This window comes from Pelecanus crispus, chromosome 6, assembly GCF_030463565.1.
Source record: "Pelecanus crispus isolate bPelCri1 chromosome 6, bPelCri1.pri, whole genome shotgun sequence".
NCBI lineage: Eukaryota > Metazoa > Chordata > Aves > Pelecaniformes > Pelecanidae > Pelecanus > Pelecanus crispus.
This window is the reverse complement of record NC_134648.1, coordinates 40,476,937-40,492,361: the sequence shown is the minus strand read 5'-3', so window position 1 is coordinate 40,492,361 and position 15,425 is coordinate 40,476,937. Positions and strand designations below refer to the sequence as shown.

Sequence of the window (15,425 nt, the reverse complement as noted above, 5' to 3'; positions counted from 1 at the left end):
TAAAGAATTCAAATTACCTATGTTTTGAGTAAATTTTAAATTATTACAGAAATTACTGAAGTTGGACACAGTACCCTCTTTCCTTAACATACTTCCCTCCATTGTTTTCACCAGGCAAACTGTGTTTGTGGAAAGAGCAGGGAATTTGGGGGAGAATGCATGCCAAATGAATGTGAAGAGTTCATGTCAAGGACTGACAGCAGGACTGACTTGTAACATACAGATTTTGTTGATAGCCCAGGAATTTCATTATATACTCTTCAGTGCCATCTGCTGTAATCAGATGCATTTCAGAACTTAAGAGATAACCAAACAGCCAGTCTCAACAGCTCCATGGCAGGGAAATTATCGAAGTCTAGGCTTAGGTCTGTCCTACAAGGGTAGAATCCCATTAAGGGATCAAGTGCACATCGTCACTGAAGATGAAGAACTTAGTCACAACTATGGCCACATTCTTTCAACTTTTTGCTACACTTTCTTAAGCTGTAGCAAAATATCCTTTACACAACTTAATACCTATGAGAACTGGTGCTTCAGCACCACAGCACCTCCTCCAGTCAAACAGGGACAGAACTGAACCCGCAGATAAGACTTGAGAGCAGCTGTCCATTTCATGTTCACCCTGCGAACCCGGAGAAGTCAAGAAACAGTATTTTCCCAAGGTACAAATGAGATTTAGGTGCCTAGACTCCAAAAACCCATCATTGTAAGACAATGGCAAAGCCTTTATCTTCTCTACCACCATTAAAGTTGTTTTATTAGGTGAAGAAAAAATAGTTCCATTATGCACTTTGTTATCTTAATGCTTTTCTGCAGTTACGGCAAAGAAAATAATGATGATTTTTCCGTGCATCTTAGAGTAAGTGTACAATGTGATTGATTATGTTCATTCTGTCCTTCAGGCTTTAAACAGTGCTCTAGAGCTCTTAAATTACGTTCTAGAGAACACCTTTCTGCTTGAAAAGCCATTTTTTCCAACAAGACTAGCAAAGTGGGTTGTTTGTCACAAGATACATGGCATATTTTTCAGTGGAACATTTCCTAACCTTCATGTACTGGACAGACTCCATTTTGTCTGTGTGAATGATATGCCATGATCTGGTTTTTATTAGCTTTATAAACTCATACTCTGATAGGGTCTTCATTGCTCTGGAGGCTATAGAGATGCAGAAATATTTCCTGTGCAAAAGACCTTTTGGTCTAAATAGGCAAGATAAAGGAAAAGAAAAGCATAACAAAGTTTTTTCTTTTTCCATACTGAGAAAATCATAGTCAATAGCACTGCAATGCATTTCCAGAACACTATAGGTTTAGCAAAGCACTGCCAGCAGTTTGCTGGGTTTTGCACAGCAGTATTTATCTGTTCTGTGGCATTTGTGGCATTCTCTATACTTAGATTGGCAAATACCACAAATACCATGATAAATTTAACTACTGTGAGTGATAAATGTCAAGCTTTTAATAGCACCCACTGTCTCTTTGTCACTACACAACCCTATTTGGAGACTGCACAATCACCATCTCTGTATTATTACTTATAAAAGAAATAGTCTTTTTAGCATTTTAAATGGCAATAAATTTGCTATGTATAATATGTATGGACAAGAATAAGTGAAGGAACCCTTTGTATGTCTTTTGGCAGAAGGCAGAGCCTGCAGGATACTATTCCCGATAATTTCATACACTGTTTATTTACAAAAATAAGGTCAGGAGGTAGTTTCCTGTTTCTGTTAGGTGCCAGTACAATGGGCAGAACTCATAGGCTCAGCTGAAATGAAAGGACAGAAACAAATTTGTCCACCCAGTTGATGACAACAGCTGACGTTATGTTTGATCAGAAAGGAAAAGTCTACACAACTATTGCTGCAGCCATTAAAATACAGAATGTGACACTGGACATTGCAAACTTATTCTCTACCTGACTTTGGGCACTTTTTTACACTTTCAGCAGTATGTGATGTATTCAGACTACGTCTGAAGAACATACCTCTGTGGCACTTTGACTGCAGGTTGTAAAAAGGAAAGAGTATTTCACATTATCGCTAAAAACACTTCAGTTCTGATCTTTTCTCAAAATTCCAAAGTTCTGAGATTTTCACAGACAACTAAATCAGGAATTAACTTTTGTCTTAGGAACCAGGCTACAAAATACCCACAGTTTTGTCTTTGTCAGATATCTCTGTGATGTTTCTGACATGAAATATTCGTCTTTCCAACTTCAACTATGCTAATTTTCTCGGGGCAGGTACTCATATGCTATGTCATACAGACATGGTCTCTGAAACTTGTTACCAAGTCAGGGACACTCTTCCATTGCAAAGCTAAAGAGAAGACTTAGGGAAAACATTTCTATGCATATATATGTATATACATCTATATATATCTCTATACATACATGTATATAAACACATGTATACATATATCTATTAAAAAAAAAATATATATATATATAGTATTACAGGAAACACCTTGGAGAACCCAGGACCCAAGAGTGACTATCACCAGCAATAACATAATCACTCGTTTTCCTATGTACAGTGAAGATATCAGTTCCACGTATGTCTCTTTCAAAGCCCATTCGATTTAGCTGCCAAAAATATTTGGGCAAAAGATCAAGAGCTACTGCATTACTGCGGTTTGTCTGGTTGCCATACAGAACTGAGCTGCACAAAAGAGCTCCAATTCAATTAAAAATAAATCTAAAATCATTTCCACACTAGTAAGACTAGTAGGGCCTAAGACCATTTTTGTAAACCTGTTCATCACATATTAAAGGTTTTGACACAGATTAAAGGTTTTGGTTTTTACAATACACTACATTACAATTTAAAAGTGTATCTGGGCATTTTGTAGTATCTTGTAATGGATTGTGACATTTAGTAAGCCATAATATAACATTAAATACTTACTATACATTCATTCCTGCAAATACATATATGGCTTTTTAAATATGGATCAAAGAAATCATTAAACATTTGTAAGAATAAAACCACAGACTGTATTTTTCACAACTCATGTTTCCACATATACTAACAGGCTGTCTGCTATGAGTTCAGTGTTTTAATTATAAACGGAACAGTATGGTAGTAAAGTTGAATTCACAACCAATGCTGAATTAGTAACTCAATTGGTTAATGATTCTAATTTCAATAACCAGTTACTCAAATTGTCACACTAATACATCAGATAATGAAGTCAGAAGTTTAGCACAAGAAAGGTGTTTTCTGTTTAGCCTGTAATGGAAGACTAAGTAGAAGATGTTTCCCTTTAATTAAACTTTTACCTGAAGTAAAGTTACAGCTACAGAAATGGCCTTGATTTAACTGGTGGAAAACAAAGTTTTCTTGTAGGTGGTGTTCCTTGACAAGGAAGGATCTCCCAGTGTAGGTGCTAAATCCAAGACATAATTCATGTTAAAGAAGTAAAGAGTGAAGTGCTTTTCTCTTATGACTTGTTCAGTGGTTTGTCTTTAAAATCTGCTGAGATTTCTGTTTCTGCAAGAATTCCTTTCTTCTCTGGCTTACCAGAGAATCAGAGCATTGCAAAAACACACACACACACACACACAGAGTTAACTTTAAAACATTTTTAGTAACCAAAAATATTTAGTTAAATGAAAGACCCAAGGGGGACAATTTTCTTGCTGAAGGTTAATGTTTGTTATTCTGTTTGGGTTTGGGTTGTTGGTTTGTTTTTTTTTTTTTTTATAAAGTAGGAACAGCTTTTGAAGACAGAAGCCTGTGTCCTGAAAATAATTTATATAATCAAAATTTAAAATGAAGAAGAATTAGCATGAAATTCAATGTCAAAACTCATCTGTTACATAAACAGGAGGATATGGTTTGAATTCCCTCAACTTATCTTTTTTCCTTGATAGCAGCTGCTGTAAAATCCCTGTGCTTCTGGATGCTGTGGAAGATATCCCCACCCTGACTGGCCCAGCAATATGTGCCTCCTAGACGCCTTCCTTCCCAGAATGAAATGAACTGCATTTTTCACCTTCTTTCTTTCTCGTCTCAGCTGAGGCAGACACAGCCAGCTTCAGAGCACTGGGTGAAGAGGGAGGAATACGTGGCTGGAGTTGCTGTTCTGTTACAACCGCCTATTCCCACTCTCTCTAGAAGAGCTGGAGTTGCTGTTCTGTTACAACCACCTATTTCCACTCTCTCTAGAAGAGCTGGAGTTGCAAGCCCTCTCTAACACACAGGAGCTCCTCAATTTGCCTTTGGCCATCGCCTTTTTGCAAAAGCGTATCTAAAAGCCACAACGTAGCTCATAAGGCACTTGGGACCCTTTGGAATGAAAGCTCATGTAGTCCTCATTATCATTGACAATACCTTTTCTGGTGATCTAAACCTGAGGGGCTTAGAGACTCAGAACTAATCTTTAAGCTCTTTCTTACTGCCTCACTACCTGGATTTTATTGGGTACCTTTCCAGACTTACTATATCGTTTATGTGTTACGTAAATCTATGTGAATAAAGCTTTATGCTATTCCACATCCACTTTTCCCCTGCTTATATATATCTCACCTGACAGAAAATGCTTAAAAAATGTTTCTGAAATACAGTTCCTCTCCTCTAAGAGAGCACACTGCCCTATATTTGGTACACCTCAGATATACTGTGTTTTGTGAATTTTTCTTTATTATGAAAAATAAGATTGCCACCAGGTATGTTAACTTTTGCTAATGTCCACTAAATTCTATTAATTCAACATTATTCACACAGGACAGCTTAATCACAAATTAAATCCATCCTTTAGTTATATATCAGCATAATAAGATTTTTCAAATAACTAACATTTCTATATGCTGAGTTTGCAAGTTTCAGCAATCATAGTCATCCTCAAGAGAAAAAACCAAAGGTAATTGGTGGTATGTTAACTGCTAGAATTGCCTCTTTCTTGAGTGTAATGAGTGAGATTTACTAATCACTCGATTTTATAAAGGATTTTTTTTTCCTCCCTTTTTCTTGTGCCTTGATAATGACAGGATGCTTCAGGGTGGAACTGTGTTCAGCTGTTGCTGGAAGAAAGCAACAATCTCTGCCTGGGCCTCGTATTCAGTTTATCCAACCAGCAGAGAAGAGTTTTTTCTCTTTCTTTTCCTATTGTTGCGTTATTATTGTAGATTAATCTGACTGTCACATATATTTAGAGTCACCTAATATTTTTAAGTATAAAACCCTCTTATTCTACATTAAAAAAATTATCACTCTACAGAATTCAATTATTCAAGCTAAAAGTTTTCATATTAGTGCTTTGCCTCAGGCTGACTTTTTTAAAGCTTTAGCTAAAACAGCCTTTTTAGAGAAGATTAGTGCAAAATAGACAACTCTATCAAATTTATAATGACTGTCCTACCAAATTTTTTGAAAGAGCCCTGAAGCACTGACAAGTGACTTCTGAAACAGGTCCTTATTTCCTGGCAAAAAAAAAATCCATCTTTTGAAGCAGAATCACAGGATTTGCAGATTCTTAGCACATCCTTCATAGAGATGTTACAAGCTTTCTGTTCTGATCATAATCCTATCCCTCAATACTCCTTAAGTGCCAACATGCTCCTTGATCCACAAGGAAAATTTTCTGTAAGATCTGTGGGTCAGGCAACAGTGGCAAAGCCCCAGTATCCTTCAGTCAAAAGCAGAAGTACTGGGCTGTGTTGTTCTGGCTGCCAGAACAGGCCATAGGATTTCGTCCCAGCTCTTATTGATGTGTGTTAGCATTTCTTAACACTTTTTAGCCCTTATTACTGAATAAAGCCTCTTTATGTAGCTTAAAAATCATATCAGACTGACTTCCACAGGATGACTTCCACACCATTTTACATATAGAGCAACAAGGAGCTGTCAAGTCAGATAGCAGGACACACTTTGGTATGACAGACAGACATTTTGCCATGTATCCATACTGCTTTTCAAAGTGTGTGTGTTGAATTTACAAATTTGGCTAAACGTTGTTTCCTTCTTCCATCCAAAGAGAATCTCATCAAGAGCACTGAAGATAACGCTGCAATCCTTTATTCTCAAAATTTATGTCAATGTCTTCATTAGCTGAGGTGTTTCAGAGGTGAAGAATCATGGATTTGTGTACAGCTTTTTTTAATTTGCCTTTTTCAGTGAAGTATCTGCAATAGTTTTACTGGTTATGATATAGGTGAACTCCAGTTAATTTCTGCATCCCATTCTACCATTTTCATTGGCCATACAAAATGTATACCACCATAATCAAGGCTTGTTGTAACACATAAAGGAAGGGTAAATTTTAACAGTAGCATCTCTTATTGGTGTTTTGAATCTTAGCTTATGTGACTTAACACTCAAATTCCTCTCAATCAAATTGATCAGTTATATTATCCATATTTAAAATATCTAGTTTTGCTTTTTTAAATAGTTATCCTAATTCCCATGCCATTGAATTATTGAAGTTTTCACTGCACTGAGTGTGAATACATATTTTTCAATGGCAAAATATGGCATTATTGCATTAAAACTGAATACACCTGGAAGCGCTATAAGAAGAGAAAAAGAGTAAGACATTGCTACTTTTTAGTCATATCCTACCTATATGCAAGCATATCACTATTTTGCACAACCCTTGCTGCTCATATCCATAAACTGTGAATTACAAACCCCAAAATGTCTATGGAAGGAATTTTTCCATCAGTCATGCAATCAGTGGCTTCCTTCAGTTCCCTCCTCATGCCCACATGCTCAAGGGTGAGCTCCTGGTGGCAGCCATGAATGTAGTGCCAGCTGTATGCCTGCCATTCCTGACCGATCAGTCAGAGCCAGTCAGTCAGGAATCCACTGCGTCTGACTTAGCATGCCCTTTGCATACTTGCTTAACGTTTTAAGCCCCAATTAGTTGCAATTTATGTCCAGTATCACCCTATTAATTCACACTAATACCTGAGATGACCTTTCTGACCAGCCCAATCTTTCAAATTAGCAAGCAAGAACAAGCGAGATAAGTATAATGGTTCTGAACAAAATTATGCAGATGTCATTGGCAAATGTCATTTAAGTTTGGATAATTAAATTTGTGTTGGTCAGAAATCTAGAGAAGTCCCCATGTTTTCAAAACATACAAAATTTCTCCATGGTGTGAACTTGAATGATTCCCTACTCTGGAAACCTTCTTAAGAACAGTGGCAGCTGTTGGCTTTGCCTTAACAGATTCACAGGTTAATTTGTATTATACTGTGAAAATGCCTATTTGTAGCAGCATTTCAGTAATACTGTGTGCAGTGTGAGGATGTCTTTTGTATTTATGTTTAAATTTTCATATTTATGTTAACATTTCATTTTTATGTTTGTTTAAATTTATGTTTAAATTGTAAAAAAGTTTTTAAATGTCATATTTATGTTTAAATTTTATTTATATTTGACAACTCCATCCACCCTCTCTGTCAAAAAGCAAAAATATCTAGAAATATTTGAATATTTCAATTGCAAGCTGATGGTAGGCAATTACAATGGCACCTCAGTAAAATGTCTTCTAATGATAAGTAAATTGAAGACAGATACTAAATACATCTTCATATATTCAAAGAATAAAACCAGTTCTGCTTAACTGCAGATTGCATCTAACAGCCAGTTTTAATGCCTTTCTAGAAAATAAGAAGTTGGAGAAACAGAAGAAGTTTCCCTGCAACTGTGTAAACTGCCTATTATTATTTTCTGGATTTTTTTAAATTAGCATTTCAGTATAAAATTAGCATGAAATCTAATCTTTTCAAACACCTGTAATGGCTCTCAGCTGAGCACACGCCTAACTAATCACAAGCACAACTTGATATATGCTTTAATTTATTTCCTAAATCAAGTTTAGGTGAACTCCATCTGTACATAGTTCAAACTATGACAGTGACTGGTTCCATTATTTTAAGGAAAATGTCCCAGGTCATTCTGTACTTCACCTTTTAAATAGTACTTTAAAAAAGAAACCCAAAACTGAAGACCACAGTTATAAAAAGTCATGGTGAGGAACACGAAAGCCCACGGAAAGTAGGCAATTTATGATTGTAGTATCTGGGTCAAATAGCAATAAAGAATAGCAAGAATTGCCCAACATATGTATGATGATGTGAAAATAATCGTGGTTATAACAATTGTATGTTTATACAGCAAAATTTTTATTCTCGTGCATTAGTACAATAAAGGCTTCACTTCTTTATCTCTGGCTTTGAAGAGATGGGGGAAGATAAGTAAACTGTCAGTTTCAATTAATGTTTTGTCATAAATATTTATAGCCCACAGAAAACAATTCTCTGACTCTTTAGGATCGAGCTAATTAGTTATAAATCGCATTGTAAATGTATTAACATAATTCTTTTACAGAAGCTTTGGCTTTCAATAAATTAATATTAAAATATTTGGGTTATAATAAATCCAACAGAAGAAGCATTTCTAAATCCAGTGAGTGACTATGAGAGATTTCCTTCCACTTGTTCCACTTACTGGGTCTACCCTCAAGGCTATTTCTTCGTAAGCTTTGATAGATGATGCTTCTTTTGTTTCAAGTTTTAAAATTAAAACTGTAAAGTATAAATTCCTACTAATAGAAAACCATGACCTAACATGCCTACATCACTTAGAAGGACATGCATGCATTGAAGGCATTGATAGGTTTGATGGGAGTTTCCAAATCCCAGAGTGTTTAATCTCATTTTGTTAATCAAAGAATACTTATAATAAAACAAAAGACAATCATTTGTAGGTTGCAAGTCCCAGATCTTGTTTATTTATAAAGCAATAAATATTAGAAGCACAAATAAATTGCACGGGTGTGTAAACAAACTGTACAATGACTGAAGAGTTCAGGAAGGGTTGCCAGAAGACTCCAAGAAGCATATTGTCGTCATCCTGAGTGGGAAGTAAATTGAGGGAAAGTGCTTAGAAGCACTTGCGGTGGACGATGGATGGACCAGCTTCATCATATTCCTGTTTACTGATCCACATTTGCTGGAAGGTGGACAGAGATGCTAGAATGGAGCCACCAATCCAGACAGAGTACTTGCGCTCAGGTGGGGCAATGATCTAGGATAAAGAAAAACAACAAAATCCTCATTTAACAGTTACATTTCTGAACAACCAACCCACATCACCAATGCAACAAACCACTAGGTATTTCCTTGAGTAAATAGAGAACTTCTTTATAACAACAGTATTGATCTTCAGCTGCTGGCACATGTAATATTCCTTAAGAAAATCTGTAACCATATTTTCCTCTTTTCTAATGCTTGCTTCGAAGCAATATAATTATGCTGATTAAATGGAATTTCTTCTCATTTGTCCATCAGCTGTTGATCTCACTTTTGAGTTGTTCCTATTCCCAATTTAATGATGTGGACATTTTTCTCATCCTTACCCAGGTTTTATAGTACAGAGTCAAATTCCTCACCTTGATCTTCATAGTGCTAGGAGCAAGTGCAGTGATTTCTTTCTGCATGCGATCAGCAATGCCAGGGTACATTGTCGTTCCACCTGAGAGGACGTTGTTAGCATACAGGTCCTTACGAATATCAATATCACACTTCATGATACTGTTGTAGGTAGTTTCGTGAATACCAGCAGATTCCATACCTTGAGAAGAAATAAGACAATAGATCAGTAAATCATACAAGAGGTCTTCATGAGAAGAACTCTCAGCATTTCTCCTCATCATTAATATGAACTTCTATGACATTTTTGATGTAAAATTACTTACTGATTATTAAATGTTATAGAAAAACATAAAAAAATAGAATTACAGAACTAGCTAAGAAAATGAAAATTATTTGTTAGAAAGGGTAAGAATCGTAATGCACGTGCAAAGGAAAGATACCCAAAATATACAGTAAGGTAAGTAGAAGATACACAAGATAAACTCATTTAGTATATGGCAATGGGAGAAAGTTACATAGAACAGAAAACATGAGTATCAGGTTACATCAGAGTCTCACAAAAAGCATTAGCTGAATACAGAAAAGAGCAATAAAGACAATGAAAGCAGTTGAATTAGAACTAAAGAAGACAACAGTAACTTCATTTCTTTTTCAGCCTACTCAAAATACAGTCTATGCCATTTATAAGCACCAAGGCAAGGCATAACCAAGACATGGACCAAGATATTAGTACTTGGTGGTAAGGAAAAAGAAACCAGAAGCAAGTGTTTGTAGATTGCATTCCGATTTATTAATTTTAACAGGTGCTTCCTGAAAGGGCTGACATTAGATCCACAGTGAGATGTCAGCTGATGAACAACTGCATTTATTACTCAGGACTTAGAGTATAAGCATTTGCTATATCCGTCAGCTGCACTCACAAACAGCAAAGCCTACCATCTTGACTGTGACAATGTTTAATTACTGCGCATATAAATATACACACATGCCTTCATTCCATTTTTTTCCCCTCCCAGACACTCTACTTCTTCATGGAGACAGATACTGTTTTAAGTGTAAGCCTTACAAATACAGCACTGAAAGCTATTCTTGCCATCAGTGACACAGAATCATAGAATATCTTGAGTTGGAAGGGACCCATAAGGATGATCAAGTCCAACTCCCTAATGATGATATTCTAACTGTACATTTTATGACTAAAAAATTGTGACCCTAAAACCTGATCTAAAACTTGCAACAAGAGCCCCGAGCTCAGTTAATTACCAGTTGAGCTCACAGCAAGCACAGCTTACAGGGACCAGAGGATCTAACTCATTATTTATTTATGTTTGATTTCGTGCCAAATTTAGATAAGCAGGAAGAGGAGTAGGACACCTTCTAGATCTTCCGATTCATTCATACCTCCTACAGAAAGGAGAATTTCCTGGGAACACTTACCAATAAAGGATGGCTGGAATAAGGTTTCAGGGCAGCGGAAACGTTCGTTACCGATTGTGATCACTTGACCATCAGGCAATTCGTAGCTCTTTTCCAGAGAGGAGGAAGAGGCAGCAGTGGCCATTTCATTCTCAAAGTCCAGTGCAACGTAGCACAATTTCTCTTTGATATCACGAACAATCTCGCGTTCAGCTGCAGATATATGGGAAGCAAATCAACGTTTGGAGAAGCAAAATACTAGAAGAAGAAGATGGGCCAAGAGACACATCAGGATTTTCACGAGAGGGTAAAGCTGAAAGACTGACCTGTTGTCACAAAGGAATAGCCACGCTCCGTGAGGATCTTCATGAGGTAGTCAGTCAGATCCCTGCCAGCCAGATCCAGACGCATGATAGCATGAGGCAAAGCATAACCTTCATAAATAGGTACATTGTGGGTGACGCCATCACCAGAGTCAAGAACAATACCTGGGAGAGAAATGTCAGAGACCAGTTGGAATCACCTAGCAAATGCTTAGAGCTCCTAGGCACAGTAAGCAGCAAACAGCACAATAAAATATAGGATTTTTCAGGCGCTATGAAGTAGCATCATTCTATTTTAGCCATAAAGATCTTGCACATTCCTTCTGCCTTTGCTTGCCTGGACATTCCCGTTTGGTGTGAACTTTCCCATAAAACAGTTGTCCCATACATGTTTTAAGCTAATCTGTACAAACAGCCTTCCACTGCTACTACACTGAGTAGTAAGTATATTTGCAATAGTGATTATCTTGGACCAATAATGAGTATCTTCTGGGCCCAGTTCAAACCCTTAAACTGCTGTAATACTTGTGTAACTGCAGTATCTTCACAGGAACGTCTCCTCGTTTGCATCATGACAAGTGGCAGGAAAGTCAGTTCCACAGTGCCTCTCTGAAAGCAATGCAGACAGGTCCACATTGCTCTGTCCACAGACCATTTTGTACTGGCTTTTCTGCTACTGTTAGCATCAATGACTATAAACTAAAAATACTTAGTTTTCTGTAAATTTGAATGAGTTATGGTTTGGGTTTTGTTTTTTTTTCTTATTTGGAGTGAGAAGGAAGGAGGGTTCTTGTAAGGAAAAATCTAAATAGTGTTTATTTTTTCATTTTACCTGTTGTACGACCAGAGGCATACAGGGACAGGACAGCCTGGATTGCCACATACATAGCAGGTACGTTGAAGGTCTCAAACATTATCTGGGTCATCTTTTCACGATTAGCTTTAGGGTTCAAGGGGGCTTCTGTGAGCAAGGTGGGGTGTTCCTCAGGGGCCACACGGAGCTCATTGTAGAAAGTGTGGTGCCAGATCTTTTCCATATCATCCCAGTTGGTGATGATGCCATGTTCAATGGGATATTTCAAAGTAAGGATACCTCTTTTGCTCTGAGCTTCATCACCCACATAGGAATCTTTTTGACCCATACCAACCATAACACCCTAAGAGAAGAAAATACAGAAAATCACTATTTGAGGAAGACAACATCACAGAGCCCAAACAATCACATCACAGACAACTATGCTATTTTCAAGAAAGGTACAAGCAGTCACACCACTAAAAGGTTGTTTAGGAAAAGAAATGACCATTATTAAAATATTAAGTCAACAGAATTTGAAGTTTTCTCACAAAATCATTTTTCCTTTAATCAGATGAAAGTTTTTCCCCTTTTTTAATGCACCTCTTATTTTCAATCACTTCTTTCCTGTCCAAAAGTTTGACTGAAAGTGAACTGCACAATATCACAAGCAGGAAAAGGTACAGAGAGACATACAAAGAGAGTTTATAAACAAGAAAATACAGAGGGAAATGAGCCTTCTAGTGAAGGAAGATACTCCATAGTACTATGGAGCCTCAGGTGTAATTTATTCATGATAACAAATACAAATTGCAGATGTTTTAGTTAAAAAAAAAAAGGCATTACAAACTTTTTACCAAAAAAAGTGTAGACGAAAAAGTACTGCATTTTCTATAAGCTGATTCAGCTGTGACCAAAGAGAAGAATGAAATGGGAACAAAGAAAAGGAGGCTCAGAGAGTGGTGAGAAGGGAAGATCAGAGACAGACAAAAGAAGTAGAGAAGATTGAAAGAAGGTGTTCGGTATGTGAAACATTGGACAGGATGGGTGGGAAGGACCTTAAACAAAGTGCGTCGTGGGTAAATTCAGGCACTGGAGATGCCTTTGGAACCAGGCACTGGAGATGCCTTTGGAACCAGGCACTGGAGATGCCTTTGGAACCAGCAGCAGCAGCAGGTCTGGCCTAGGGGATGGAGTGGGCAGCAGCTTTGTAGGAAGCTGGGTTGGGGCTCATTAGGAGAGAGAACAGGGACAGAGTCAAGAGGAAAGTTGGTGAATTAGAAATAGCGGGGGGAAAGGGAGCCGGTGACGGAAAGGAAATAAGGGACAGCCAAACGGGGGAGTTGAGGGAAGCACTGGAGAGAACTGGAACGGCACCGCTAGTGCCGCTGCAAGAAGTGAGAGGGAAGGGCAGGGTATTTGGGGCAGGACAGAAGAACTAAGGAGGGAAGGGGCGAGCGGAGGGGACTCCTGCAGAGAGGGGGAAGGCTCAGTTCTGCCCCCCGTATTTACCTGGTGCCTCGGGCGACCGACGATGGACGGGAAAACGGCCCTGGGGGCATCGTCCCCGGCAAAGCCCGCCTTGACCAGCCCCGAGCCGTTGTCGCACACCAGCGCGGTGGTCTCCTCGTCGTCACACATCTTCGGAGGGAGGCACGGACCTGAAAAACATCGCGGCGGCGCGTCCAGACCCCCGCGGACAGCGCAGCGCAGCGCAGCGCAGCGCGGCCGCCGGGCCCCGCCGAGCCCCGCGGGCGGCCCCTCCGCGCCCGCCCTCCCGCCCTCCCTCCCGCCGCCCCGGCGGCGCCGACAGCTGCCGGCGGGAGCGGGAAATTCGACTCGTCCCGGGAGGATGCTGGGCGGCCCAGCCACGCTCGTGGGCAGGGCTTTAAAGAGGCTCCGTCAGCCGCTTGCTTCGCCGCGCTTCAAAAGGCGCCCCGGCTTGCGGGACGCTCGTTAGGGCATCGTTAGCCGTACCCTCAGGCCGCAGATTGGAACGGGAGGGAAAGCGTTTGAAACCGGGGCGATCGGCCCTGCCCACAGCACCTCCCGGGCGGCGGGGCGTCGCGCCCCGTCGGGGGCCGGGAGCGGTGTCCCCGGCAGGAATAACGCCACGCCGGGCAGAGCAGCGGCTGTACCGACACCACCGGCGTCCGCCGGTGCCTCCCAGCCGTCCCTCCCGCCCCGTCCGTCGCGTCGCGTCGCGTCCCGTCCCGTCCCGTCCCCGCCGGGCTGCGGGCGCCGCCGCGCTACTCACCAGAGCAGCACCGGCGGCAGGGGGGCTGCGGAGGAGAGAGCCTGGGTGCCGGCTCGGCGGGGACGCCCCAATTTATACCCCCCCGAGGGGCAGCGTCGCCTAGGGCCGCCGCGGGACGGGGCAGCCACCTTCTCCTTATTTGGTCGGCTCCGCGCCATTGAGCGGCCGCGCAGCCATGAATGGAGCCCCGCCAGCCCCGGCGCAGCCCGGCCGCCCGGCCCATGTAAGGCAGGCGCGGGGCAGCGCGCCCCCGGCCCGCCGCATGGCCAAATAGGGAGCCCCGCGCAGCCCCTCGGGGGCCAGCGCTTGCAGGGAGCTGGCTGGAAAGGTGGCTTCCCGGGCCGCCTCCCAGGGCCGCGCCCGCAGCCCGGCTCGGCTCCGGCCGCCGCCGGCACCCCGAGGCGTCGACACCCGCCGGCTGCCGGCCCAGGCGGGCCCGGGAAGCGGAGATGCTGGGGCTTGGCGGAGGGTGCGGGGGGAGCCGCGCGGGTGTGTTCTCCCCCGGCTTTTCATTTTTCCACTGAAAAAAAGCCAGCCGAGCTCCTGTTTGATCGACGGCCCATGGAGGCGACTTTGGTGCCAACAGCCGAGGCTCTTCTACTGCATGGAGGCAGCATCTGCTGCCCATATTGCCTTAGGAAGGAGCAGCGCACACTCAATGTCTTTTAAACTTTGATGTTAAATCGTGCTTCTCTCTGCTTTGGGCTGACATCTATAGCACAAAACGGGATCTGCTCATTTACATTAATATGCATATACTTAAACTCCCCATTTTTGCTCTTTTATGCACACTGGATCAATAACACATAGCGATATGTATAGGGCAGAGGATGAGAGATGGGAATAGCTTGGACAAAAACCAGCTATGGTATTAATGTAATGTGACAGTTGTTTTCCTGCTCAGTTGTTGAAACATCCACATTGATAATTTGTTCCAGCGGTGGAACCTAGGAAATCCATGTATCTTCAGGATTTATTTTTTTTTTTTAAGTTAAAAATAGAAAGACTGGAGAGGCATCCCTTGAGTGGGTTTGGCCTGGTATGTGAAGGCAGAGATTGTCAACGTGTGTCCCAGAGGAACCGCATTATAACGCAGAGCACAGTGTCCTTCAGGAGCTCAGCTTATAAACTGTCCAAAGTCTGCCTGTGTAAGACACGACAGGGGAAAAAACGAGTTGAGGTTCGGGACAGAAGGGAAGGGTGGGATGTAAAGGTCAAGAGGGGAACACTCAGTAAACTGGATCAACG

The 15,425-nt window shown here is 40.9% G+C and overlaps 1 protein-coding gene across 4 annotated transcripts; it reads right to left on the bottom strand.

Moving 5' to 3' along the window:
• Positions 1 to 8,897: 8,897 nt before the first annotated feature.
• On the bottom strand, positions 8,898 to 13,561 carry ACTC1 (actin alpha cardiac muscle 1). 4 transcript variants are annotated; one of them, XM_075713369.1, is made up of 7 exons: positions 13,433 to 13,561; positions 12,158 to 12,284; positions 11,960 to 12,046; positions 11,131 to 11,292; positions 10,826 to 11,017; positions 9,406 to 9,587; positions 8,898 to 9,041 (listed from the first exon to the last, which is right to left on the bottom strand). In XM_075713369.1, exons 1-7 carry the CDS (start codon positions 13,559 to 13,561, stop codon positions 8,898 to 8,900), a joined length of 1,023 nt encoding a protein of 340 aa, XP_075569484.1. The 4 variants fall into 4 exon arrangements, with proteins under 4 accessions (XP_075569484.1, XP_009478854.2, XP_075569485.1 ...); XM_009480579.2 differs by having other exon boundaries at positions 11,960 to 12,284; XM_075713370.1 differs by lacking the exon at positions 12,158 to 12,284 and having other exon boundaries at positions 11,960 to 12,155.
• Between the last annotated feature and the right edge of the window lie 1,864 nt (positions 13,562 to 15,425).

What these genes read in the sequence shown, in the direction of transcription:
- ACTC1 (XM_009480579.2), bottom strand. Translation starts at nt 13,561, where the DNA reads ATGTGTGACGACGAGGAGACCACCGCGCTGGTGTGCGACAACGGCTCG. An exon ending in CTATTCCTTTGTGACAACAG is followed by an intron (nt 11,018 to 11,130) that starts GTCAGTCTTTCA and finishes ATATATCTGCAG; the next exon opens with CTGAACGCGAGATTGTTCGT. An exon ending in CTAGCACTATGAAGATCAAG is followed by an intron (nt 9,042 to 9,405) that starts GTGAGGAATTTG and finishes TCTTTATCCTAG; the next exon opens with ATCATTGCCCCACCTGAGCG.